The 27,310-nt window shown below is 40.3% G+C and overlaps 2 protein-coding genes across 3 annotated transcripts in view; one reads left to right on the top strand and one right to left on the bottom strand.

Moving 5' to 3' along the window:
• Positions 1-27,310, bottom strand: part of Med12l (mediator complex subunit 12-like) — a 306,200-nt gene that overhangs the window by 100,831 nt on the left and 178,059 nt on the right. The gene's annotated exons all lie outside the window — the stretch shown is intronic.
• On the top strand, positions 5,503-26,524 carry Gpr87 (G protein-coupled receptor 87). 2 transcript variants are annotated; one of them, XM_005393022.2, is made up of 3 exons: positions 5,503-5,773; positions 20,825-20,956; positions 25,415-26,524. In XM_005393022.2, exons 2-3 carry the CDS (start codon positions 20,923-20,925, stop codon positions 26,455-26,457), a joined length of 1,077 nt encoding a protein of 358 aa, XP_005393079.1. In that variant the 5' UTR covers positions 5,503-5,773; positions 20,825-20,922; the 3' UTR covers positions 26,458-26,524. The 2 variants fall into 2 exon arrangements, with proteins under 2 accessions (XP_005393079.1, XP_005393080.1); XM_005393023.2 differs by lacking the exon at positions 20,825-20,956.

Raw genomic sequence — 27,310 nt, 5'->3', positions numbered from 1 at the left:
AATAATAGAAGAGAAAAGAAAAATAAAAAACATAAAGGAAACTAAATTTAAGACTAGAAAGGGCCAGGGATATAGCTCAGTGCCACAAGGTCCTGAACTCAACTCCCAGTACCCTCCCCCGAAAAAAAAGACTTACAGTACATAGGCTGGCCAGTTTTTTTAAAAAAGGAATCTGTACCTCACTCAGCATATGAACGTTTGCTATTCCTGTAATAAAACTCAAACTGACAAATTCAGTACCCTGCAGCACAGAAGAAGAAGGTGCACCTTTGTTTTTGAACTTCTGTTTAAAAGTAAGATGGTGTACATGACTGTATACATATTAAGAAATGTTATCAAATGTATATCTGAATTCTTTCATAGTTTTCTCTTTTAAAATATTAGCTTAGTGCATTAAACTTATATATCATACTGATCTTCTTATCTTTTTATTCCATTTAACTGTGCAATTGTTTTTCTTAAAACAAGAAATACTTGATCTGTAAAGAATTAACCTGAGCGCACTGGCCTGCTAAGACCACCTCCCTTGTCTCCCCACAGACCCTTTCCCACAATTTCAGATAGTCTTGAGTAAAGAAGTCCTAATTTCCTTCTCTGTACCAATGAAAATTTTCAAGAAAGATTACAAAAAGTATTTGAAAAAAATATTTTGTTCATCCTTACAGGGAAATTGAGAGCCTTCTAAATACAACTGAAGTATTACTGACATGTGAGGGCACATTTGTCTATGTAGTGAGTGCGTGTGTGTGTGTGTGTGTGTGTTTGAACTCTGGGCTTTCACACGGAGCTATATCCCCAGCTCTTTTTTTAATTTTGACACAGGTGCCTCACTAAGTTGCCCAAGCTGGGCTTGAACTTGAGATCCTCTTGCTTAATTACTCCAACTCTGCCATGCATGAAAAGCCTCCATTTATTCACTTACTCTCCCTTGGCCTTCCAACAGGAAAAAAGTGCTACTGTTCCCCAAATTCTAACCAAGTTCTAAACACTATAGGAATTGCCCTGTATATATTATCACATTTCAGCTTTACAATCTTGCACATAGGCATTCCTATGCTCACTATCCCGAAGAAACTGAGGTGCAAGAATACTAACAACTTTGCTCCAAATAAAATGCTACCAAATGGAGAAGCTGAGACGCAATTTAGAGTCCCCCTGACCCCTGTGACCAGTTCCATCCCAGCCTGACACTGCCTTTGGCAAACAAGACTTCCACAGCTGGAGACAAGATATCTTGCCCTAGGGGTATCACTGAGAGAACGAGAGTCAGACACAGGCCTATCTCCAGACTCAAACTGCAAACCACCCTTCCCCTTTAATCGACCACTATAAATGAGGTTCTCATACCAGAAAAGAGCAAGTGTTTTACGTAAAGCAGACCTAATAGATACAAATCATTTCAAGCGTCAGATTAAATATAGTAATTCAAGCACAAGGCCCCAAAGATAGCAATCTCATCAAAGGAATATTAAAGGGCTTGCAATAATTACACACAGCACACATGCACAGCTACTGGATGTGAGCCACAGGCAGAATGACTGTGTGAAGAGATACAATAGTAAGATATTGGGAAGAATTTACTGCAGTTCTCATTGCATGTTCGGGCTACATGGAAAGACATGGGTATGTAAGGCAGACTACCAAGAGCTTTGCTTCAATTAGCTCTCTGCTTGTCTTTCTTTTGCAACTGAGGTAGTGTACTACAAAGAACTTCATATGAGCGTTTTTCTTAAAGGTTTCTAGTGGTACAGGACAATGAGATTATAACACAAATGATATATGCCTTCCAACACTGGAAAAGGGGACACTGCACCAGGTCCCCATCAACACAGAGAAGAGAGGAAAGAACAAGAAATCTTGTGCCATCGGGAAACCACAAGGAGGTCAAGGTGGGCCTTGGTGATACCTGTGCTCAGTTTCTAACACCAATGTAGTGAGAATTGGCAGTAAAATGTTCATTTCAAGATGGAGAAAATTTTATCAGTAACCTTACTTAATTCTAATCCTTGGGATGATATGGCAAATGCCTTCATTCCTTCAATTCCTTATTCTCCTTAAGAATATATTTTTAAGTCAGTAAGGTTATGAGCAACTTGTCCAAATTTCTGTGATGAAACCAGAATCTTCATCTTGTACACACTAAGAAGTTACATGAGCCGTTCAAATACCTCAAACAAAAAGTGAGTTTGGTCCTACTGACTTTTCAACTAATCATCTAGGAACTGGGCTTATGTCCAAAAGCAAAACTATAGATTCCTATTAGACTTCAAAACTCGAAACCCCAATGTAAACTTCAATGTAGACCCCAATGTGGTATGTTCTGACTGCCTCAGGAATATATAAGAATCCGCTTGCTATATGTTCCACAGGATGGACCTAGCAAATGCAGATGAAAACTAATTTTCAAAGCAAGAAGATTTAAGAGAAAGACAAAAAAATGCAGAGGGATATTAGGAATAGAAGGCTCTAAAAACCATAAAACTAAGCAGTACGTGAGGACTCACTAGATTCCACAGCAAAAAAAGAATTCATAAAAGATACTATTGGGAAACTGGCAGATTTTTAATGCAAACTTTTCAATACTACCCTTTCAACATTAACATCCAGGCTGATAATAGTAGTGTAAGGTAAGTGATCTTTGTTTTTGGGAAATACATGCTGAAGCAGAAGGACAATGACTGTTACTTCAAACGCATTCCCAAAGTACATGGGGGGTATATTTTTTAAATGGTAATAATTTGTAAATAGAGAAGAATCCAGTCGGAAAGTTCTTTTGACTTGTACATAGATTTAAAGGCTTAAAAATAATGTCAGCAGCAATACAGTTACACCTAGCTCCAAAAAGAAAAAACTGTTTTAAGTACTGTGGTGGCAGAAACACACACACACAGAGGATGTTGTCCTATAATCAAAATAAATTTGAGATTTGTAATGACTAAACAATATTATGAAAAGAGTTACTCCGCATTTAACTTTAATTATTGCTATAAATCCTCCTGGAGCTTTTATGAAATATGAGACTTGCTATAAAAATCAGCAGAAAAAATTATGCCAGTTTACCTTTCAATGATGGGAACAATAACAAAGTTATGAGCTGGTTGCTGACTGCTCTTTTTGTCAAAGTGCTACACTTTTTTCATGACTAAACGTGCACTACTTCCCTTTTTTTGAATGTTAGGTACAATCAGCTTTAACAAGTTCTAACTTGACAATGGCATAAAATACTTGAAGACTAACACATAAAGCCTGCCTCATGTTAACTTTTTTATTACAAAACTTCATTGGCACCACCACCCAAAGTGGTACTAAATTACAGTCCTCCGCCCCCCCACACACACACAATTTACCTATTAAGGAAGGGCAAGTCCTGTTCTTTCCCAAGCTCACCCTAGGACAAGGCACATACCCCATCATCCCCACAATCAATACACAAAGTGAAGTGCTTCAGTATATATGAAGGTCCTTCTTTGCAAGTACAAGGGCCTATCATAATCATTTTACACTGTCTACCTGTTTCACAGGTTTTTTTAAAGACATGGTTAAACCGTGACATGAAATCCTAAATTACCAAAACATTTCGCTTTCAAATTCAAAATAAAAAGTATATAAAAACCACCAGCAAACTTGCTGAACAGGCATTTTCCTTAAAGTGAAAATGTCAATATTAAGCTTAACTGACCCTAATAAAACGAAGTCAACCTAGGCAATTAATGTACTAAAATTCAAAGTATATAACAGAACTCTCTTTACTCTTATAAGCCTAATATTTGCCTCTATAAGCTCCCCCATTATGACTCACATACCAACTAAAATCTAGGGTAATGATCCTAAGAATTTGCAGAGAAGGTCTTTGTTCCACCTACTTTTAAGGGGGCTACCAGGGATGATTTCCCTTTAAAATGAGGCTCTTAAGACTTAGAAGTTGCTCTGGAATTAGTTTTGAATTATGAACGATGTATCATTTACCATTAATGGGTCATGATTTATAACATGGGAAGAAGGGCTAGTCTCCCAAAATAAGGGCTCCATCGCAAAACTCCTCTATTCCAAATGCACGGAGCTGGTCTCAAATGTGAAAAGGAAAAGTCCACAGAGAAGAAGTAAAAACAGCATTATGAGACCCAAACCTAAATGAAGAGCTGTTTCAAATATGGAAAATTTTCTTATAAAATTAAGCCATTATTAAGTTGGCTAATTTTTCAGAGACCTTTCCTAGGACTATCTACTTATTCATAACATGCTCACTCCACCCTTCACACAATGGAAACTTACAGTTGTCTGTTTTGTTTGTTTAGAAAATGACTACAGAAGAAATGTAATTTTTATACCCAAATATTGGTAATTCAACATATTTATTTTTCTGTACAAACACAGAAGGAAAACCAACTAGTACAAATATATGATCTCCTTAAGGCCTAAGTAAACATTACATAATGCCTATTATAGATTTAACTACAAAATATTTCCACTTGTCACTATCATTTTTATTTCTCTTCATCTTTCACAGTAATAAGTTTTGACCTGATTTGGTAAAAAAAAATTTCTGATTTGTTTAAAAGTTGCACTCAAGAAAATACCAGCATCTTTGGAAATTTTTATCTGAAAATTCTAAAATTAATTACAAATAAAAAATGCTTGAATGATACAAATATGTGGGATGCTTTTTAAAAAGAACAAGTTGATTTGTTGAAAAGTAGCATTCAAAGAACTCAGTGAACCTATCCCTTAGTTAACTTTATTTAAAATATTTGAACAAGGGGCTGGGGATTTAGCTCAGCGGCAAAAAGCACCTGCCTGGCAAGCACAAGATCATAAGTTCGGTTCCCGGTACTGGAGAAAAACCAAAAAAAAAAAAAAAAAAAAAAAAACAAATTTTATATCAATATGTAATACAACCACCATTGTTAATTCCCTACCACTTTGTTTGGAACTCTGTATTGTCTGTATTGTGCTTGTGATATGTTGTAAAATGTTGTATGTCTGTTAATGTTTCCCTCCTTTTATCCTTAAAATAAAAAAAAAATAAAATAAAATAAAATAAAATATTTGAACATGCCTATTTGCATACACGCAAAAATGGGACTGTAGATTTCATCAGAATCTTGACTAGGAATAGAGGTTTCCAAAGCTATCAACTACCACTGGATGTACATTTTAACCTTTTCTTTAAATACTTACAGTATTTTTAAAATTTTTCTCTCTCGTGAAATACACTTGTATTCCTTTCAACCCAGAATTTAACCAACAGGAAGACTTTAAATGCATAATTTCTAATTTGCAACAGAAAACCCCAAAATGGAAAAAAAAAGGTAGACTTAAAGACTGGGTCTGATGGGTAACTGAGAGCCACCCCGCAGACCTCACTCCACTCCTCACTGACTTCTGGCGCAGAGCTCCAGCCCTCTGTGCGCCCTTCAGGTGAGTCAGCACCACTGGCTGATTCCCGCAGGTTCAGGAAATGCTCTTCCCTGTCTGCAAAACTCACCTACTCTAAACGTGAGTCATTTACATTATCTAGGGAGCGAGTTGCACCACTTGTTCCTGGCCAGGCGAGTCTGAAAGGGCTGCTCAGAGGACGACCTTCAGAGGGGTAGGGGAGCGCGGATCTTCACTGGCAGGAGACAGAAAATGATCACCTTTTATTCTTCCCCAGAAGGTCGACTGCCTAGCCAATCTTAGTTTCAAGGCTTATTCTCCAGGGGAAATGAGAAGCCCGTCTCAACCTGAAGACACTCGTGTCAGGTGAATGGACAGCCAGCCACCGCGATGAAAGGTAAATGAAAAATTTTTTACTTTCTTAAAAGCCATGGCTGCTGGGATACTACCATGATTAGGACTGCATTATACTTTTCCTTAAATGTGAGGTTTGAAGAAAAGGCAGGAATTACAATGCGGACAATAATATACACAAACTCTCCAAGGGAGGCATCACTTTTTGAAATGGGACCACCGGGGCTTCATGGTTTCCCACTGCAGCAGCCAGACCGTGTAAACTGCTTACTGTCCCTTCAAACTTGGGAAAGTTCCTGTACTCACATCTACTGGATTTTTTTTTTTCTTTGCTACAGTTACTTTATTATGCCCCTAATTTTTCACTAAGATACAAAACTATATGTTTCATAAACTTTTATCCATATTTTTAAAAAAGAGACCAAAGCGAGAAATGATTTTTTTCAATCGTGATTGCCTCATTTTGATCAAAAGAATCTCAGTCTTCATCGTACCATAAAGAACAGGGCAATCCTCATTCTGATGCCTTAGGAAGTCAAGTTAAAACATGTCAGGAAGACACTGAGAAAACTGCCCGGCAACTGACAAACAGGTTAGCAACAGCGTAGTCATGTTCCACAGTCAAACTTTCAGGAAAATTCTCACTTCAGAGAGGGAAGCAAAAAGCATGCATGTAGATTTCACTTCTTCTAAATTACATTAGAGACTTTCAGTGATTTATGAGCTAGGGTAGATTGATCTATTAGGTTGAGATCTACCTATGACAGAATTCAGTATCATGTTCTCAAGTCGAATCTGCTTTCTTGTTCAGTATATTAACATTTTTAACAATAGTGATATTTCCTAGTTCTCCTTTGAGATTCTAATTTACTGGAAATATGAACAGTAACAAATCTGGCTTATATTACTATATAGTTGGGGTCAGAGTAAGCCAGTGACTGTTGATGCTTTATTTCATTATTTTTGCCCATTTAAGACTGTCTCTAAAGTTAGGGATCAAGGAAACACAATCTAGTCCAGCAAAATCCCAGCAACAGACTACTGTCCTGACATCAATCTTTGCAGGGATACATGGGAAGAGGTGACAGAGGAACAATATAAACTCTGAATTTTATATTTAAGAAAAAATTCTAGGGAACTATTTAGTCTGAACACTGTAACTATTTCATGTAGATGCCAAGGGAACAATTTTTTCACCTGACATGGTACATGCAGAGGGCTGAGGTGCGGATGTGGGAGCAAGATGAAGGCTAAATTCGAATGAACGTCTTATTCAGGTCGTGTCCATCTGTCTGCCTACTTTTGTTTCCTTGATGCCTTAGCATTTCACTCCCTTTATGAACAAAAATGTTTCACGCTAGCTCTACACGCTGAGAAAATGCTACAGAATTTTAAAGTAGAAGAGAGCTGAACAGCCATTTGCTCTCTGTATGCTCTAAACAGAGAAACTGGGACAACATTTGAAAATCCGTCAAAGCCCAGTGAACGTTGGGGAAAGGAAAGGAGAACAGAAGCGAGGTTACATCTGGGTGAGTCACCCCTGTGACTCTCGGAGCAGATGCCCTGTGCACAGGCATAACATAGTAGTTTTGATTCAGTGGGGGAAAAAAAACCCATGATTCCCAGCAAAACGACCTGGTGCGGGGTTGACTGTGCCAGAGGCCATTACTGTGAGCAGGGCAAGCCTCTGGCGACCTGGAGGGTCACCTCTCTCCTTCACAGCTAGAGTAAGGGGATTAGGCCATCGGAGCACCATGAGCCTCCAGAGTTCCACGGTCTGAGAGGTGCCCCGAGGTTTGGGGCTGTTATTAAAGAGTCCAAAGATCAAGCCAAACCCCGAGGAACGCTTGAGCGGAGCACGAGGAAAACCAAAACAGAAGCCCTCCCCAGTTTTATCCCTAGCCAGCGCCATGCTATTGACCAAATTTCAACTTCTCTAAATCTCAAATTCTGCCTTTGCAAGATGAAAATGAATAATGTTTGCTTCCTCTGGGTTGGCAAGTTTTAGATTAATACAAAGGCAGAGACCAGCTGCAGTTCTTATAACCAACTGAAGCAGAGCAGCAAGAGCACAGGTGAACGTAACCCTGCTACCAAAGACTAGATGAGTGAACCCCATGTGGAATGTCCAGGTGAACAAAGACAGAGACGCAAACCTTCCGCCTTAGACCAAACTTAAAGCCTGGTTCCTATCTGGCCTTTTAATGACTTCCAAATTTCCACTTGCTTATATGGCAAACACAGCATAACAACAGGTACTCTCCACAGGGCACCTAGTTAGCATATTTAGTTTCATTAATGCTCCTATTGGCCAAAGCTGAGAAAGTTTACACTAAAATATATTTTTAAAAGAATCTCCAGGGGCTGGGGATTTAGCTCAGCGGCAAAAGCGCCTGCCTGGCAAGCGCAAGGTCGTGACTTCGGTTCCCGGTACTGGAGAAAAACCAAAAAAAAAAAAGAATCTCCAAATCAGTTCTATTCAATATAAGGCATCACATTAAGTCATATCAGTAATTCTATTAGTTTTCTTACACAGTAATTTCTAATACCTTCTATCATTTGGACAGCAACTAACTCCCTAAATCATCAACTCCTTCCTGTCTTCCTTCCGTCCCCTCACCCCTCGCTCCTTCTCTCTCTCACACTCTGGTGCTGGGTACCGAACACAGGTCTTACATACACTAAGCAAGCACTCTTCCATTGACCTATGTTCTTAACCCTACTGTCTCTAATGTTTTAGGATCTCTCCAGCACAAACTGTGTTTCTAGCATTAAAATGAAAACAGTAATAATTAGCATGCCTTGAAAATTTAATGTGTGGCAAGACTATGTGTATTTGGCCAGATATTTTTAAGAAAAAAAGCAAGAAGAATGCACTATTACACCTATTTTACAGCTCAACAAACTGACTTAAGTACTTACTATACCAGTAAGAAGCACAGCTCTTCCTTGAACACAGCTGCCTGCGGCCAGCATTGCTCTTATTTCTACTTTTTAAATTCTGAGTAAACTCACTATTTGCTATTAGCTACACTTTTGCAGGGAGCTTAATAGGAAAAATCATATAGACGCACTGTATATTTACCGTACTACCAGACCAGAGTACATAACTGGATGTCTTGGGTGTATCATGCCCTGCAATCAAGGCAGGGTTACTCTGGCTCCTCGTTTTCCCAAAGGAGACGTCAGATTATAATCAGTGCTGAATGCTCAGTCATGTTGAGGCAGTGGCAGAACAAGAGCTGTGAATACCACACTCAAGACTGACAGGCCGCCTCTCAGAACTATGTTCAGAGGGACACTGCAGCACCACAGCAGTGTACAGCTCTTGTACTTTGGAAGAATCTCTCAAAACCTCAGCCTCTTCACTTGAAAAAATGGAAGGAATATTTCTCAGCACTTCTTAAGCACCATCTCTAATCTGAGTTTTCACTACATGCCAAGTTCAAATCAAAGGCCTACACTGGTAATACTTCATTCAACCTTATGAGCACTGTTCTGCAGAAAAAGGACACCAGGGCACAGTGGGTTTAAGTAACTTACTCAAGTTAATAGCAGGTCTGCAATGTAAATCCAATGACCTTCTAACAGATTTAGATATATGCCAGTAATGTAGATTAGTCCTACGTACACAAGAATATCAGCCAGCATTTGCTGAACTTTTAATATTGCTGCCATTGCTGTACCTCATAGAATTGAAACACAGACTTTCAGGCTACTTGAGTAGCATTTGCTTGTAGCCTGCATAGCCTTGTAGCCTGCATAGGCGCTCACAGAATACTTGGGCTGTCTGCACCTATTACACGTCAGAGATCAGTTGTGGCTTTCCGGCTGAAAGCCTAAAGGAGAGAGCCAAGAAGTCAAAGTGTGGACAGACACCAGCCGCCTCTGGACGGCAGGCACTGAGGGTCTGCTACACTCCTGGGCGGATGACTTACCTGTCCAAACTTGTTCCTCCTCATACTCGTCTGACCCAAAGGTTATAATGAAAACCAAAAATAAATCATTTTAGATAAACTGGCTAAGAGATAAATTGGAAAAATTGCAAAACTGATTACTGGATATATTTATTAAGAAGACATGTCATGACTGGATAAGCTCACTACTCAGGGCTTATAGAATATACAATCTTTAAATAATTGAGTCGGGCATGGTGGTGCATGCCTGTAATCCCAGCACTCAGGAGGCTGAGGCAGGAGGATCGTTGCGAGTTTAAGACTAGCCTGTGCTACAAAGTGAGCTCATTGGCAGCCTGAATTGCATAGCGAGACCCTGTCTCAAAAAAGACAAAATCATCATCATCATCATCATCATCATCACCATCATCATCATCATGACAGTTACAATTATATTTTTGCTCACTTTAACCAAACATTTGAAAAGACTTGAATGATGAAAATTTTAACAAGCTAGAAACTGCATACTGCTCACTTTGACACTAGGGAGCCTTTAGGTCTGCAAGGGTATTTTCAAATGTTTGGTTAAAGCAACCAGAAAATAACTGTAGCTACAATTATTTCCAGTTTCATTTATAATCTTTGAATCTGATAGGTATAGAGGAACAAGTCCACACACACAGGGCGTCCACCCCCAAAGAGTGAGGTAAAATGAATGACCAAGAGAGCAATGAATGCTGTCTAAAAAGTACTTAGTTGCTACCTCTGGTATCAGCACATTGGTTGGTAAGACTATATCAATGTACCAGTATGTGCCATTATGATCACTTTGAATAAAACTGCAGCATCCATTAAAGATCAATAATTCTTTTTCCCTTTAATCTAAAATATTTGCTCTAAGTTGTCATAAGTAACAAAAAATATATATAAAATGAAAAAAGTATCCATTCTGTGCCTAGCGCCACCAGCACAACTAATCAGTGTTCACTCTATTTTTCATCCTGGGACCCGAAGGTAACGAGTATCTGATACACACCCCATATTTGGTTTGTATTCCGTTTACAGTCTCTCTAAAATTGCCCATCAGACAGGCTCTCAAAACTGGCCATTGCAGAAACTAGTTTTCACCGCTCCAAGCTGCCGGCATCATGTGCCATGGTACACTAACCCTTGCTTTGGTGGCTGCCCTACCCAGTGCAAATCTGGAAGACATTCTCAGCAACGTGCAACTGTCTCACACTCAGCGTAGCAAAGCCAAGTATCTCTACCTTCAGAGGTTTTCCCCACTCAAGCTCCAGAAAGAGATGGTACATTTCCCATGCTGTCTCTTCCTCTTCCACAAATTACAACTAAATTAAATTCATCTGCCTGGTCTCATATATGTGTATGACATAAAACACACACACACACACACACACACACACACACACACACACACACACACAGCCCTCTATTTGAAGTGTTTTGTAATGATACTGAATACGAAAGAAAGCAATGTAATTTGAAATGAGAAAAAATGGGGCCTGGGGAAAAGAATAGTAGGAAATTGAAGTCATGTGAGAGGTCAGTTCACCAAATTTATTTATTACTATTTATTTGATAATGGTGGGCCTGCTGGCAGACTTTAACAGGACAACACAGGCCTTATGAGTCAATGTTGATAATTTATAGGAGGCCTAGGAAAACACTATTCTCAACAAGTACACCAGGAAGAACTTTCTCCATAAGTCTTTGCACAGAAAACTGAGGTTGTATTGAGAACCCACAAAGTGGGCAGAGTGAGAAGAGCTGAATGCCTGCCGCTACCAACTCCAAGCTTAATGCTAGGAAAGCCACTCTTCAGGGGACATAAGAAGACAACGTAAGGGGCTCCACGTACACGGCTCACTTTAAGTATTTTCACAAGAGCCTTTCCATCCCTTCTCCCAAGTATACCTGATTCTAACTACAAAAAAATCCCAGTGTTAGACCTATTAGTTGAACTATTTGAAGATAACATTTTGAGCTACAAAAACATTTTTTTCTATGGTTCAATCTGATAGATTGGCACAAAAGAAGAAACTAGAAGCTTTGAAGGGAATACACATTTCAAATCAATTAGAAGATCATTAAGTTCTAAAATCCTATACACTGTCCAGAGTCACCTTTAAAAGATTATCAGTTTCAAGTACAAAAGAAAATACCATCAAATTAGAGGAAATTAATAAAAATGTAGGATTAGGAGCAGATACCAGGTTCTAAGATTTTGGGTCCCACAAGAATTGAGAAAAACTCAGAAGAACTGGGGAGGCCCCACCATCAACTCAGACAGCGTGTCATGACTCACACTAGTTTATCCCATGTGTTAGAAAAAAGTTAGACAATCTGAAGCTTATGCAACTTTGTATAAAGACCCCCTTTGTATAAAGACCCACTCAGGCGGTTTGATGGGAGTGGACCCACAAATGTGCACTGCAACCAGAACCTTAGAGGGGTTACTTCTTAGCGCCCAAACTCTCACCCTACCACAGCTACAAGTGCTCCTATGTATCCTGACACGTCAGTGGTTAGGTGACTTTTCTTAGCATGCTGATACTGTTTGTGTTTCTTCTTATACCTGGTTCACTTTCCTCGTGACATTACCTGAGGTCACTGTCAGCATTTGAGCCTGTAGCACTTCTTTTTAGCCCTTTCATGTTACAGTAAGCTGTTCAGAGAAATCAGAGATTTCTGTTCAGAGAAACAGAAATCTCTGAACTGAATCAGAGAATCAGCTGAATCAGAGAATCAGCTGTTCAATATATAATCATCCTTCCTCATGGTCTTCAGCCATGCCTTATACAGGTCAGCTGACAATTTCTACTCTTCTCTCAGCCCTTCCTGATTTGTGCTCCTCTACTTTGGAAACAGAGGACGTTCATGGGGGTAGGGGCTGGTGGTGGCCTACCAAGATGATGCTACTACATCAGAGAGGATGCCAAGTTCCGTGAAAACCTAATATTAAGTCAAACTGTTTTAGCGTGCTGACCCCGCCTTCTGGTAGCCTGTAGGCTTTGGAGAGTGAAGAATACAGGGACACTAGGACAGTCAGGAGACTACAAAAATTCAGTGTAACAGGTGGAGGTATAAGGCATCAAACAGTAAGATGGGGATCGAGGAGCGCTTACACAGTGCATAAGGAAACAAAGGAGGCTTTGAGGGGAGGAAGTGCTAAGAGGAGCTTGCCTGGTAGACAGGAAAGAGCAAGAGACTTCCAGGAAAAAATCCAGGAGTAGGAGAGGGCTGATGTGAGAGTGTAGGACTGCCACAGGGGCAGGCAGACAGGGTCGGGTCAGCAGGGTCTTGGCACCTGCACGGAGGCCTGGGTCTTGACAAGAAGCCAGTGCGGGCTTCAAAAGAGGAGGACATCAAGTAAGGAAATGTGGCTGGTGCAGAAAATACATGTGGGAAATGGCAGCATGGGTTACCACTCTTCCAGGCTGAGGAAGTTATTATCTTTATATTGCAACCTAGAATTATTTTGATTCAAATATGCCCACTCATTTAAGTAAGATTATTTTAAAAAGTCAAAGGCTACTAATAAACTTAAGTCAGAATTACTTGGGAGAAAAGTGCATACTTCATGAAATGAATTGTACATAATGTCAGAAAGCTTTCTGCAAACATTACTACATATGTGAGGTATGGGGGAGTATTTGTTCTTAATGAAGGGAGAAAAAGGAGAAAGAATGAGGGATTGGTGTTTCCAAAAACTGAAATATTTACTCATGCTAAAGGCCTCAGCTGAGAATCCCGAATCTGTCAATGAAGACAAGGGATAAAACTGAATAAACTTATATATAATTTATATAAAACTCATCCCATTAACTTAATCAACATTAAGTTTGATTAAGCTGTGACTGGAAGAATTAGGAAAGCCTTGGGACCATTTTATTGAGAGGCCTAAATAATATCAGCAGGAAACTGCACTGAGAGCCTTATTAACATGGCAAAAGTGACAACCAACCACTCCCACTACCCAATATAATCGTAATTCTTGAGAATAAGACTCATGCCACAAGGCGACCCTTCCACAAGTGTTTACATAAGCTTATGAAAAGCATTCTTCTCTAACTGTATCATCAGCGATAGCTGAACAACTAAAGATTACCAGGGATCTTGAATTCTGAGAATTTTTCTAAAGCCCTACTTACTTAAACCATATTCACCTAAAACCATTATTGTGGCTATTGGAAACTGCAGCCCCTAACCTCCCCGACCAGCTTCCTGTATGTCAGTGATCCAAAATTCACCTATGTGTAAAATTACATTTTGATTAAACAGAAAATTAAAATGCAAATCTCAACTCAAAAACTGTAAAACTGAACCAAATGAATAACGAGATCTTTATTATTAAACAGAAAAAATACTGCCAGGAATTACTACAGCATTTAAGATATAAAATTGACTTAGCATGCTGTCTACCACATTCACACAGCATCTCTGGGAACCAGGCTAGGTATTTAGTACGCTCCCTATTTCACACACTGAGTCAAAAGCTTGACACCTGCCTATGGACTCCAGAGCTAGAACACTTTCCATCCCTGAGGCTCCTTCTGAATTTCCACCAAGCAGCACACAGGTAGCCTGCTCAAGTTCAGCTGCAGTTTATTTCCTGACTTTGACTCTCACTTGGCCTGTAAGATGTTAGGCAAGTCGCTGAGTCTTGCTGAGGTTTCTTATCTGTACACAGGGAATAACTAGGTGTGGGGTTTAGGGTTCTAAACAACAGTCACACCCAGACCTAGTCTTTAAAGAGTTTAAACACAGTTACTACTCTCCACACCCCCCAATAAATACGCACACAGCACGTAAGGGACCAGAGATGTCTATGTCTCTCTGCCTGAATGTTAACCAAAATATGTCTAACAGTAGGGTATATGTCCTACTATATCCTCAGTGCTGCCAAAAATGAAATTCAAAGTTCACATACATATGGCTGCATAACTATGAAAAGATGACTTCAGGGTAGCACCTGAAAAACCTGAATGAAGGGCTGCTGTGCTCTACATTCCAGCACCTTTAGGAGGCCTACTCCACACATTAATGAAATGCTCTATGAATACGGTGACCTAATTCCATTACAAAAAGAGGCAACCCATAACCAATGAAGTAACCTTCTTCCTTCCCCAGGGCTCAGTAGAGTTATTACTTTAGCTGTGTAGGAACACCCACATACACATATACACCCCACACACATATACACACACACTCAAAATGGGAAAGATTCTTAGGCTATAAGTGATTCCAAAAATGTAAGAAGTTTTATCTTTCAGGTGACACTTTTTGTTTGTTTGTTTGTTTTCCGGTACCGGGAATCAAACTCATGACCTTGCGCTTGCCAGGCAGGCGCTGTGCCGCTGAGCTAAATCCCCAGCCCCTCAGGTGACAATTTGTATCCAACTGCTTTTGTGAATTTTATGTCTTTGTCACTGGAAATTAAGGATTACACATCAATATCTTCACATGACCTTCATGAAGTCTGTCAGTAGGAAAGTGAGAAAATAACCCCCCAAATCTAAAACTTATAATTGCACACATGAGCTTCCACAGAGCAAACTAGAAAGCTGTCATTTGAGACTCAGTACTGCCAAACGTGAAATTCAAACTCCAAAGCATTAATCATGAACAACTGTATTTAGGGACAAAGTATTTAACTGACACTTATCTTTTTAGATCTTTACAGAAAGGCAATGTAATGAGGCTGGTGAAGCTGAGGGAGAGTTAGGGCATTGGTGTAGCCTAGCAGTGCACACCTGCCAGCTCCTGACTAGGACAGAATTTCCCACGCCTTGTACATGTGACTCCCTACCCAGGCTGAGATCCAGCTCAGCAAACTGCAACAGCAGGCCAGGGCCATGTGGACCACAAGATGAAGTGGTCCAGACAGCAGGTCCTTGATACTGGGTATTATGGTTCCTTTTGGTCTTCCCATTACCCTTCTTGGGAGAAAGCAAAGTTTCTGTCCTCCAACACAAGTCCTTATTCCACTAGTTATAAATTTTTCTTTCCTTAAGATCTGGAACCTCACATACACAGTAACACTCAGTTATAAAAAATAATAGCTATGACATTAAACACAACCTCTTGCAAAAAGTTTTTTAGGGTCATTAAGAGGTACGAGGAGGATAGTTTTAAAGCATGCTAGCTGACAGTCACTAACACAACAAAATGGTGTTGGTATAGAAGAAGATAAAGAAGTATGTAAAATCAAAGAACATAGATGCTCCATATAGGACAAATGCAGCCACATAAGATTAAAAGGTAAATAAGATTACATGACCATATCAAGTGACAGAAGGATGTAGCAGGCGATGCTTCTACTGATAGGGAAAACTATGAGCCCCATTAGGAAAGGGCAGCTCACACTGCAGGAGTGTTCATGCTCAGTAGGCAGATATATCAAGGCAGGACCCAAATGTGGGCTCTTATGTGAAATTTCCTCATGTTTTCAACACTGTTCAGACCAAATAATTTCAACCCCTAATTTGGAAGATGAGCAGTTCCTGCATAAGCTTGGCAGGGAAAACAAACAACCAGCTCCCTCTGGGCAATACTACTCCCTCCCATATACTGACCATCAAAGTAAGTCCCAGAATCATTCACTTTTACTCAATAGCAGTATAATAAAAAGAACTGGCATTTCAGTTTTGATAAAATTTGATGAATTTCAGCTCTACCCATTACTTTCTGTGTGGGTCAAGGCAAGGTATTTAAACTGCCTGAATTTCATATTCTCCTACTTGGGGATAGGGGAAAAAAAGACTATCTAGGCCACAGGGTTGCCTTAGGGATTGCTTGAGAAATCATGCACCGAGTTGTTAGTCAAAAGAAGACATTAGTCACATGTGAATCCCTTCCCACCACTCTCATTTTATAAAGACTACCTATAACTAACAACATAAAAACACAGTAAAACAGCCAAAGGATGATATCAACGGGAGTCAAAACCGGAAAAAAAAAGAAGAAGAAAAATCCAGAAGGTCTGCAAGGAGAGATACCATCGCACCCCAGGAATGGCTGTAAAAACTGGGCCCACCACAGACATCACATTCTTCAGCGGTTACCTCAGCTCTGAGCTAGGAAGCCGTAGGTGGCAGGACAGGATTCCTGCCTGTGAATGGGGCTCTGGCACCAAGCCCTTTACTACCACTGCAGCCAATCCTGCTTGCAACACCCTGTGAGTGCTGGGACATGCAGAGGCTGCAGAGCCACCCTGCAGCACGCACCACACTAGGAAGAGGTGGGACGCAGACCGGGCAGGGCGAGCAGGCAGATGAGGCCCAAACCACTTAAAGGAAGGGTAAGCTCTCGAACAAAAACAGCAGCCAGAGCGTGGAGGGTGCCTGTTGAGAGAGTACCCGAGACCACAAGCCACACCAGTCTCAGCATAAACGAGGTGGAAAGGACTCTCGCCCTGCACCCCGTCTATCAAGCACTGAATAAATGCGACTGTGCTCCTTCCACACGGGAGCTAGGACCCAAACCCTATTTGACTGTGCCACCACTTTGAAAACGTTCCTTGTTTTAAATGTCCCGTAGTGGATACATCCTCATACTGATGGGAGGAAATGGAGGGTCAGAAAGCTAGAAAGCAACATAGCTGAAAGGGAATCTGGATGGTCAAAGAGCCAAATCCTCGCTTTTTATGTGACACTGTACATGGCCAGGGGTCAGGGATTTCTTCTAACCTAAGCTGGGAAAATGTAATTTTAAAAGGCCAAGCATTAAATGATATGCTTAACAAAACCTTGCAGCAGTCGTTATCTCTCTCCACCTCCCGCCCTCTTTCCCCTTCCTGTAACAGGCATTTTTGTGAAAGAGCTGCCAGAAATTGCTGCCTCCACTTCCACTTCCTTACCTCACAGCATTACTCAACCAACCCACTGTCAACAGGCTTCTGCCCCCAAGCTGCTGCTCCCCCACCAGCACCGCTGCTGCTCCCCCGCACACACACAGAGAGAGAGAGAGAGACACAGAGACACACAGAGAGAGAGACAGCACATACTAGGGAAGATAAAGAATGGCCTCTCTGTTACTGAGTCCCATCAAGTAGTATTTTGCTGTCCTATGTCACTTGACTTCCCCACAGATCAAAGCTACTCACAATTCCTCATTTCTTCAAGACTCTCCTGATTTTACCGGACATGACTCTTTTCTGATAATCTGCCCCGCTCTCTGGCCACTCCTTCAGGCATTCCCCTTTCACTAGAACTGTGTCATCAGCCCTCTGTTACTTTTCACTGCACTGTGATTGTCCCTGGACAATCTCATCTATTCCCACAGCTTCTTCTATCACTCATTTTATGCAAGTCTTATATTTTTTAGAGAGAGGAAAAAAAAAAAAAAAAACAAAGGCAAAAAAAAAAAAAACAAGTCTTACATTTGAAGAACTTCATCTAGAGAAAGTAATTTTTAAAAAGAGGGAATTCTTGTAAGCCACCACAGCAGAATAAAACATATCCCAATAAACATATCCCATATCAAATATTAAATTTGATTCTAGAAAATCCAAATATCATGTCTGAATAAGTTAAAATCCCACACCTTCCATATAATTTCATTAAGAATTAAGGAACCCAGGGGCTGGGGATTTAGCTCAGTGGCAAAGCGCCTGCCTGGCAAGCGCAAGGTCGTGAGTTCGGTTCCTGGTACCGGAGAAAAACCAAAAAAAAAAAAAAAAAAAAAAAAAGAATTAAGGAACCTGGGAATATAGATCCTCCAAAACTGTAAGTTACCAGCCAGATCTTGTGTTTCTAAATTATGCACCCAATTTCAAAGGAAGGAACTCAGAAATAAATCATGTAGATCATTAAGCAGTGCCCACCAGTTCCAGAGGTAGAACTCCCCCAAAATGCACTCTGCATTAAGCTATATGAAGTAGAGGATAAAGACTGTGTGTTTTATGAACTCTTCCCTTACTACTGAAAACTCATCCATTATATTACAATGAGATACTAGATGGTTTTTACACCTCTTCTGTGTGTTTTTAACCTTTTTAACTTTCAGGTATAATTTATATGATCTAATTTTCATTCATTTTTAACTAAACAATTCAGTGTTTTTTAAGTGATTTTTAAAATGCGTGCAACCACTCTCATAATGTACTTTTCGTCATCCCAGTAGATCCCTCACTACCTTTTGTGCTTAACCTCCACGCCCACCTCCAACCCCAGCAAATAATGCAATTTCTGCCTCTATAGATTTGCCTTTCCTGAATACTTCAACTAAATGGAATATGGTCATTTGTCTGGCTTCTTTCCCTTGCAGAAGTTTCTGAGGTTCAGTCATTTGATAGCTATATTTCTTTTTATGGCTCAGTAGTATTCCACTGTCTGAGGAGACCATTTATCTATTCACCAAGCTGTACTTAGGCTCATTTTGCTTTTAACTGTCATGAATAATGCTACCATAAACATAGGAATACAAGTCTTTACATGGGCATATGATTTCATTTCTCTCTGCAGAGAGATACCTAAGCATAGTCACTTGCTTATATGATAAAGTTATGTCTAACTTTTAAAGAAATTGTCGAACTGGTTCCAGAGTAGCAGTGTCTGTTTAAATTGTCTCCAGCAATGTTGGAAATCCTTACTTCTGCACATCTTTGGCAATATCTGTTATTATCTGTAGTTTTTTCTTATAGCCATTTGGAAGATGTGAAATAGAAAGGACTCTAGGAGCCTTATCTATGCTCTGCTAACAAGACAAAATACTTCTCAGTGCCTGCTATTTACCACATACTACACCGATTCAAGGAAAGGCATAGCTAGGGTATTTAAATCCTCCAAAGAGCCAAATTGATGTGGAGAAGAGAGGCTGTCTAGCCACAGTACCCCTCATTTTTTCTATCACTGTGTCCAGCATTTTAACTGCATGTACAGTGTGTAAGAGAGAGGAACACAGTAATAGAAAAGAACAAAAGTGCCTTTCTGTTTACTAGAAAGCCCTGCTGACTCCAAAACTATGAAGAGACAAAAGCCAGAAGTTTGTTTTGCACTTAGACTCGGTTACTTGAGGTCTCTCTGTAGCAGTGTGGTACAGAAGTGGCAAGACTGAGGCGACATGAAAGTCCCACGGGGTTTCATTTCCTGAGAAACACTGTGACTTCCCTTCCGGAAAACTCTGTTATAAGCACATTTTACTCTGGCTGCCCACTTTACAGAACAGTTCCCAGTATTTCTTCTGTATTTGGACCACACCTAAGAGAAGCCCGAGAACAGGAGAAGGACCTGGACGTGGAAAGAGGGATCAAGGACATGCACCACAACGTCTACATCTGAACTCAGCTCTTCTTCACAGAACTGCTGTCAAGCATCCGAGGTTCAGAAAAGTGAAGTTACTGAGCCAAAATCATATACCAGACACTCAAGTCCAGCTATATACTTTTGGGCCAAACTTAGAGATTCGATGAAATACAGTCTGCACACAGTACAGGAGCTTAAAAATAAGTACTCAAATAATACTACATTCTTAATGGGAATTCATGTGCAGAAGATTATAAAGTCATGTAAATTTGAGTCATGATAGATATTTTATAGGGCTGTCAGTCTAACTCCAGAAAGGTCATCTGATTGACTGAAGTCATACAACTAGCTGGAGTACAGGCAGAACTAGAAGCCCACAGATTTCAAGAATAGGGTGTTGAATGTCTCTAAGATTATAAAGCACTCAGTGTTGATCTTTTTTCAAAAAAGGCAACAATCTCCAAGTGTACACAAGTCCCATCATATATTCATTTAGTTGTATGTGTTCAGATCAAAAACATAAGCAAAACAAACAAAAATGAGATAAACCAGGAACAGAAAGACTAACAAGCTAATGTTTCTGAGTGCATTCTTGAAGCCAGTTTCTATGAAATGCTTTATGGACTGTTCCACATAATTCTTATGATAATCCATAGAATTATTATTATCATTCCTACTCCAGCAAGAAGGACATGGAGTCACAGAGATGCTGAGTAAGCCCCTCAGGGTCACACAGTGGCATCTAGATAGATCGCTCATACAGAAATGTCCCACCCTGCACGGCAGGCTGGAAGGGGATACAAAAGCAGACTGCACCCCTGCGGCACAGGTGTTCACAGCCGGAGCGTGTGTTCTCAGATAACTGACAGATAACACATGCAAAACTCTTCTCAACTGTTGGTTTTTTTTCTCCTTTTCTCTTTTTCTCTCTAGAACTCAAAGCAGGGCCCACCCAGGCGGAACCCATGCCTCAGTCACCCCCGAGTGTTCCCTGACATGCACCTTTGCTCACAGTGCATCACAACTGAAGAATGGGGCTCAACCTGACCCTTACAAAGCCACCAAGTAAGCCGGGGAAAGAAAACCTGTACAAATCAGCATTTATCCCTATTGTTTATTAAGTGGAAAGTAGCAAATACAAAGCCAGGTGTGGTGGCACACACCTGTAATCCCAGCACCTGAGAGGCTGAGGCAGGAGAATCGCAGCGAGTTCAAGGCCAACCTGAGCTACATAGTGAGACCGTGTCTCAAAAGCAAACAAACAAAAAGCAAATATGAAGGATGGCAACTGAGGCTTTTAAACTTTGTTCCATCCAGCCATCATCTCATCTCTAGAATGACAAGGATTAAATTAATAACACTGGAGAAGATTTTCAAACTCAAAGTAAAATGCATATTTTTCTGAGGAGTCAATAGGCTAAGCCAAGGTTCACTGAGACAAAAGACAACATCTACCTGCTCTACTGGTAACTATTGAGAAAATGATCTATGCTGGCCACTAGGCCATGGCAGTGACACCCTGCAATTTATATGACTTTATTATTTCATTCCCACCTAGCAGGTAGAGCGGTGACATAAGTGGATACTGCCACATTCTGTGCCAAGGACAGACATGCACCAGTGAGCAATCATGTACAGCTTCACCAATGGTAAACGTGCCAGGGTTCTTCACCACTCCGATCACTCAGTGTGATGATATCTAGACCAACTGTAATAAGCATATTACGCTTAGAGTAAATAGACCCTACCAAGTACGAGGAACTGTAATCAAAGCACTGGTAATCCAGCAAAATATCCATTTTCCATTCCATCTTATAAAGCTATTAAGTGACTAAACATGCATATATTCCTTTCCTCTTTTATAAAGGTAATAAGTGGCTAAACCAGTATTATTATATAGGACTTTCTACAGTAAAGGAAATTCTCCCTATCGGCATTGGCCAATATGATAGCCACATGCAACCAGTGAGACATGTGAATATGGCTACTCCAGGAGAGAAACTGAACTTTTTTGAGCTTAGTCATAATGTAAAATTCAAAATCACAGGTAGCTAATACTGTGTCTGGTTATGATTCCAACGAATTCTTTCAAAAGACACATGTGCTTACACAGGAGCACATACACATTTCCTCTGCAAAAACAGCCGCAGCACTCTAACCCCTACCCACACATGATATTACCCTCCTATGTGGCACAAAATACTTTATTACGGAACTAGAGTTCTATGTGTCATTGTTATTGATAATTTAATTTTAAAGGAGTTGAGGGAAGCTGGGGGAGAATAATAAATGAGTTTTTATTCTCTAAGCGGCCACTCTGTCTTAAGTCCTGCACTAAGCAGTACGAGTAATACCATCTTAACAAATAATATATGAGAAAAAAAGCCTTCATGTAGTAGAAACACTCATTCTTACTTGAACTGCGAAGCTATCATCATTAAAAACATTACATGTGAAGAACATGATACAACTGCCTCGTTGAGGAAAGCCATTAAACTTTTAATGACTGATGTTCCTGAGTGGGAACTCTGAACAGAGAAGTGATTCTGAACACTCCCAAAAGTTCTGAAAAGTGTGGGCCCATTTGGGGCCATGATGGAGAAGAAATGTTGGCAGTAACTGGCAAAGAAGTAACGTGACATAGACATAACTCCAAAACTAAATCAATCATCCAAAACCCTCCACAGTCTTGAGCCATTCAGAGCAACACGGAGACGGCTCATCCTGCTCCTTAGAAAGCACTTTTTTCTACCACCACATTATTTCACAAAACAACTCGTAATAGGCTTTAGCCGCTGATTTGTTTAAGCTACGTCGTAAATGAAGTAATATTTATGCCTAGGCTTCTCTCATTTAAGGTAAGAAGTTCTGTATTCCCAGATGTTAATCCCAGACATAAACTAAGGAAGCAAATACCGCAAGATAGCACAATCGTCAGACTGTCCTAAAGCTGCAAAACGGTTCATAACCACTGTGGGATGAAGCCACTCATGCTGGTATATTTTATTTATAAGACAGAATATGCATACAAGCTTCTTTTGACATTCTGACTTAGGCTTTATTTTAATAATAATCATAATTGCTAGATAAATTATCGCTTAATAAGAGTGCTGGTTCTTGTAATTAAACATTGAAGCATCATAATAACACACTGTACAGACACACGATCCCTAAGGAATACTGGAATGGAGGGATAGGTTCTGCCGTTTCACGAGAATTTGCACATAGATCCAGGGAACCAAGAGTTGCGACACATCATGCCTAGTGCACAGCAGCTGGTGAGCTATTCTATTTGCCTTTACAATGGCTTTAAACATCAATGCATGAGGACTGCAATTGTTTCAGGATACAGCCATCATTTCGGGAGATTATGGAGCTTCTCCTTTTCAAGCTGTGTTTCTCAGTTGAAACGTTTTATTCTGATTAAAATTTAACTGCTCTCTACTTCCCGGGACAGACTATTCTGAGTATAATGAAAGTTACTGCTAATACTTAGGCTAGACAAATTAATCTAACCAAGTATCTAAACTCAGTTAAAACTGCACTTCTTAGGAAGCTTCTAATGGTTTTGATACTGAGTTAGATCTTCTGGAACAGAAACAGCCAAGACTACAACACGTATTAAATTAAACAGGCTCAAATAATAACATTTAAGACAAAATTTGAAACTGGCAGCAGAAATATAGGTAGCAGCTGAATCAAGCGTTTGTAACTTGTAAAGCTTAGTAATACTGTAGGCCTTATAACAGGCTTGTCCAGGTATAAATTACTAGTCTATGTAAGGATATTTAAGCCAGGAAGACCAGTTTTTAAAAACACAGCAAGGAATAAAAGGAAAAGAATTAGAAAGAGGACAGGCTACTCAGGAAGAACCTGGACTTACATGTCAGGCAGCAATTTAAGAATCTGCTTTTGAATTATTATCATCAAAAGTATCTGCCTTGTTCCACTTCTGCAAAGAATGGTACAAAGAATAAACTGCTTGTCATGTACGGAAGTGGCTAAATCGTTAGTGAGAAGTAAAAATCCAGAATTGGCTCTCCTTCAAACTTTACTTGTAAAAGGTGAATTTGTAAACTAAGTTCAGGTTCTCCCCCCCCAAAAAACAGCAGATGAGGAAAACAGTAACCCATGGTTAAGAGATTCATGGGAGGAAGTGCCTGCATCGGGACAATGGGGAAAATCAGGAGGCTTCAACAGCCTTCCAACCACCTGCGGGAGCGGGGCTGGCGGGGAAGGAACTAAGGTTGAGTAGGAAGAGTTACAATGCACTGTAATTTGAAGAGAATTTCAACCAGGCGCTCAGCAGCCCTCCAGCCAGTCATGTGCAAGAGGAACTGCTCGACTGGCAGGAACAGGCTTGTCCGAGCTTCCCTGCCTTGCGCAGTTACGAGCTGGGAGTGGTCCTGGGGAAAGGAGGCATCAGCAGAAAGTGGAGGCAGACCCAGAGCACACTGCAATAAGCAGCCTATCCACCGCACTCCCTGCACTTTCCACAAAAGGAGATGTGAGAGGCCACTCTCACGGCTGCCACACGAACCAAATGCTCCTCAAGTATTCCACTGATTATGAGATAAAGTAGTAAGGCAGTCACCTTTAATCACATGAACCGAAAATTCCAAAAATGCACAAGATTTTTAAAAGCTCATAATAAACACAAGAGGCATGATCTAGACTTGTACACAAGAAAAATATAGCAAGCCTGCAATAAATTTAACAATTACCTTCCTGTGTAATAAAAATATTAAGAGTGAGAAAACAAAATCAGCATTTTTCACTGGACTACATAGAAACATTTACTTGAAGAGCCTCAACTAAACAGATTACATTTCCCTGAAAAATGCACTAGACGGTGTATAATACTTAAAGATGATTATAATCCACACAACAGGTTATCTGCAGTAATTTCACACCAACCTACAACTTAAATTCTACTAAAGTGAAAATGCACCTAAAAGAATTGCCAAGTCAGATCTACATCTACCTTTGACTTTGTCTTATTTTAGAAGACAGCAGATTTTCTTTTCACTTAGAGAAGGACCAACATATTTTATTTGTATTCCTAGCTAAAGTTCCTAAAGAAGCCTCAGTTAAGGATGTCATGGACAAAAATTCAAAATGACCCACTAATTTTATTCCTTTCCAACTCCTGATGATTTGCATCCTTGAACTGTGGTGGAGGGAGTGTACCAAAGACTACCATGAAATGATTACCACATCCTGTTCTATTTTCTTGTTACAAGAAATTTCAATTTTCTGAGTCAGGTTTTGTTGGTTCGATAAGGATACAAACAGTGAATTAAAAATCAGGACAATTTACATTGACATATTTATTTTCCAAAGGCTGTTAAAAAAAAATAGCACTTTTTACTCTAAGGATCCTGGTGTGTGGGGAGGGAGATCACTTTCGATTGCTGAGGAAATCTTTGAACTCATGCAAAATAAGAACAGTTCAGCTGGGAGCTTGGTGGGCGGTGGGCCGTGCAAACCCAGCACTGAAGTATTGTCTCTCCACTTCTGCAGATAATGAACTGCCCAGCCACGGAAGTACAACTCCAAACAATACAACAGACGGACCCGGAAAAAACACCACCCTTCACAACGAGTTTGACACTATTGTCTTGCCTGTGCTTTACCTCATTCTGTTCATAGCAAGCATCTTGCTGAATGGCCTAGCAGTGTGGATCTTCTTCCATATTAGGAATAAAACCAGCTTCATATTTTATCTCAAAAACATAGTGGTGGCCGACCTTATAATGACGCTGACATTTCCATTTCGAATAGTCCATGACGCAGGATTTGGCCCTTGGTTCTTCAAGGCTATCCTGTGCAGATACACCTCCGTTCTCTTCTACGCGAACATGTACACTTCCATTGTGTTTCTCGGGCTGATAAGCATCGACCGCTATCTGAAGGTGGTGAAGCCATTCGGGGACTCTCGCATGTACAGCGTAACCTTTACAAAGGCTCTATCTGTTTGCGTGTGGGTGGTCATGGCCGTGCTGTCCTTGCCAAACATCATCCTCACAAATGTTCAACCAACTAAGGAAAATATTCATGAGTGCATGAAACTCAAAAGTCCTTTGGGAGCCAAATGGCATAAGGCAGTCAGCTACGTGAACAGCTGCTTGTTTGTGGTTGTGTTGGTGATTCTGATCGGATGTTACATAGCCATATCCAGGTACATCCACAAGTCCAGCAGACAATTCATAAGTCAGTCAAGCCGAAAGCGAAAACACAACCAGAGCATCAGAGTGGTTGTGGCCGTGTTTTTTACCTGCTTTTTACCATATCATTTGTGCAGAATTCCTTTTACTTTTAGTTACTTGGACAGGCTTCTAGATGAATCTGCGCACAAAATCCTCTATTACTGCAAAGAAATGACGCTTTTTTTGTCTGCGTGCAATGTGTGTCTGGACCCAATAATTTACTTTTTCATGTGTAGGTCTTTTTCAAGAAGATTATTCAAGAAATCAAATATCAGGACCAGGAGTGAAAGCATCAGATCACTGCAAAGCGTCAGAAGATCAGAAGTCCGCATATATTATGACTATACTGATGTGTAGCGATACTGTATCTTGTTTGTTGGAATCAGTATGTACAAAGTGTAAATAAATGTTTCTTTGCATTTTCCTTGCTGGAATCTCTCAAAATATGGATTTGAGAACAGAACTAAAATGACATGAAATTGAGGCATAATTTGGAACCAAGAAAAACATGAAAGCACAGCAACAAGTGGGGTAAGTGAGAGGGCATCTGCGGCTGCACGGTGGGGCTCAGGACACTCAGCTGAGGGAGCAGAGGGAAGACCCAGAAAGAGCCTCAGCCACAAGCACAGCAGAACACACCTACTACTCTGCAGTCCTGGCTCTGAGGAGGCTGACTCAGGAGGACCACAAGTTTGAGACCAATCTGGGCAAATTAATGAACACCTATTTCAAAATTTTAAAAAATTAAAAGGGTTGAAAATATAGCTCCATGGTGCCCAGATGCATATAAAATCCCAATGCCACAAAAGAAGGGGGCTGAAGTTTTGGCAGTGCCCTGCACTTCTTCAGGCTGTGCAGCGGCTCTGGAGTCACTTTTGTGGGGAATAGAAGGAAAGAGGCAGACTAAGGAGCCTTGCGGGTCAAGATTTGGGGGGAAAATGCTATTTTCAAACCAGCTCATTTCCTGCAGATATACCTGAGTAAATACTGATTACTACACTTTCTGTCCCTCCATCTACAAACTACGCACACCTCACTGCGTTTTTCCATGTCTTATGCACCTAAGAAAATTTGGTGTGGGAATATGTAGAGGAAGAGGAAATTCTTTAGAAATTTTTAAGCAATATATTGAAATTGTCAGGTTCATCTGATTTTAAATAAGCTATTTCAGAGAAAACAATGATTGAATATTAAGAAAGGCAGAGTCTGG

Source organism: Chinchilla lanigera, unplaced genomic scaffold, assembly GCF_000276665.1.
Source record: "Chinchilla lanigera isolate Chin_1 unplaced genomic scaffold, ChiLan1.0 scaffold00047, whole genome shotgun sequence".
In the NCBI taxonomy this organism is placed as follows: domain Eukaryota; kingdom Metazoa; phylum Chordata; class Mammalia; order Rodentia; family Chinchillidae; genus Chinchilla; species Chinchilla lanigera.
The sequence above is the reverse complement of the archived record's forward strand: the minus strand, read 5'-3'. Positions and strand labels throughout refer to the sequence as shown.

What these genes read in the sequence shown, in the direction of transcription:
- Gpr87 (XM_005393022.2), top strand. Translation starts at nt 20,923, where the DNA reads ATGGGGCTCAACCTGACCCTTACAAAGCCACCAA. An exon ending in GACCCTTACAAAGCCACCAA is followed by an intron (nt 20,957 to 25,414) that starts GTAAGCCGGGGA and finishes CCACTTCTGCAG; the next exon opens with ATAATGAACTGCCCAGCCAC.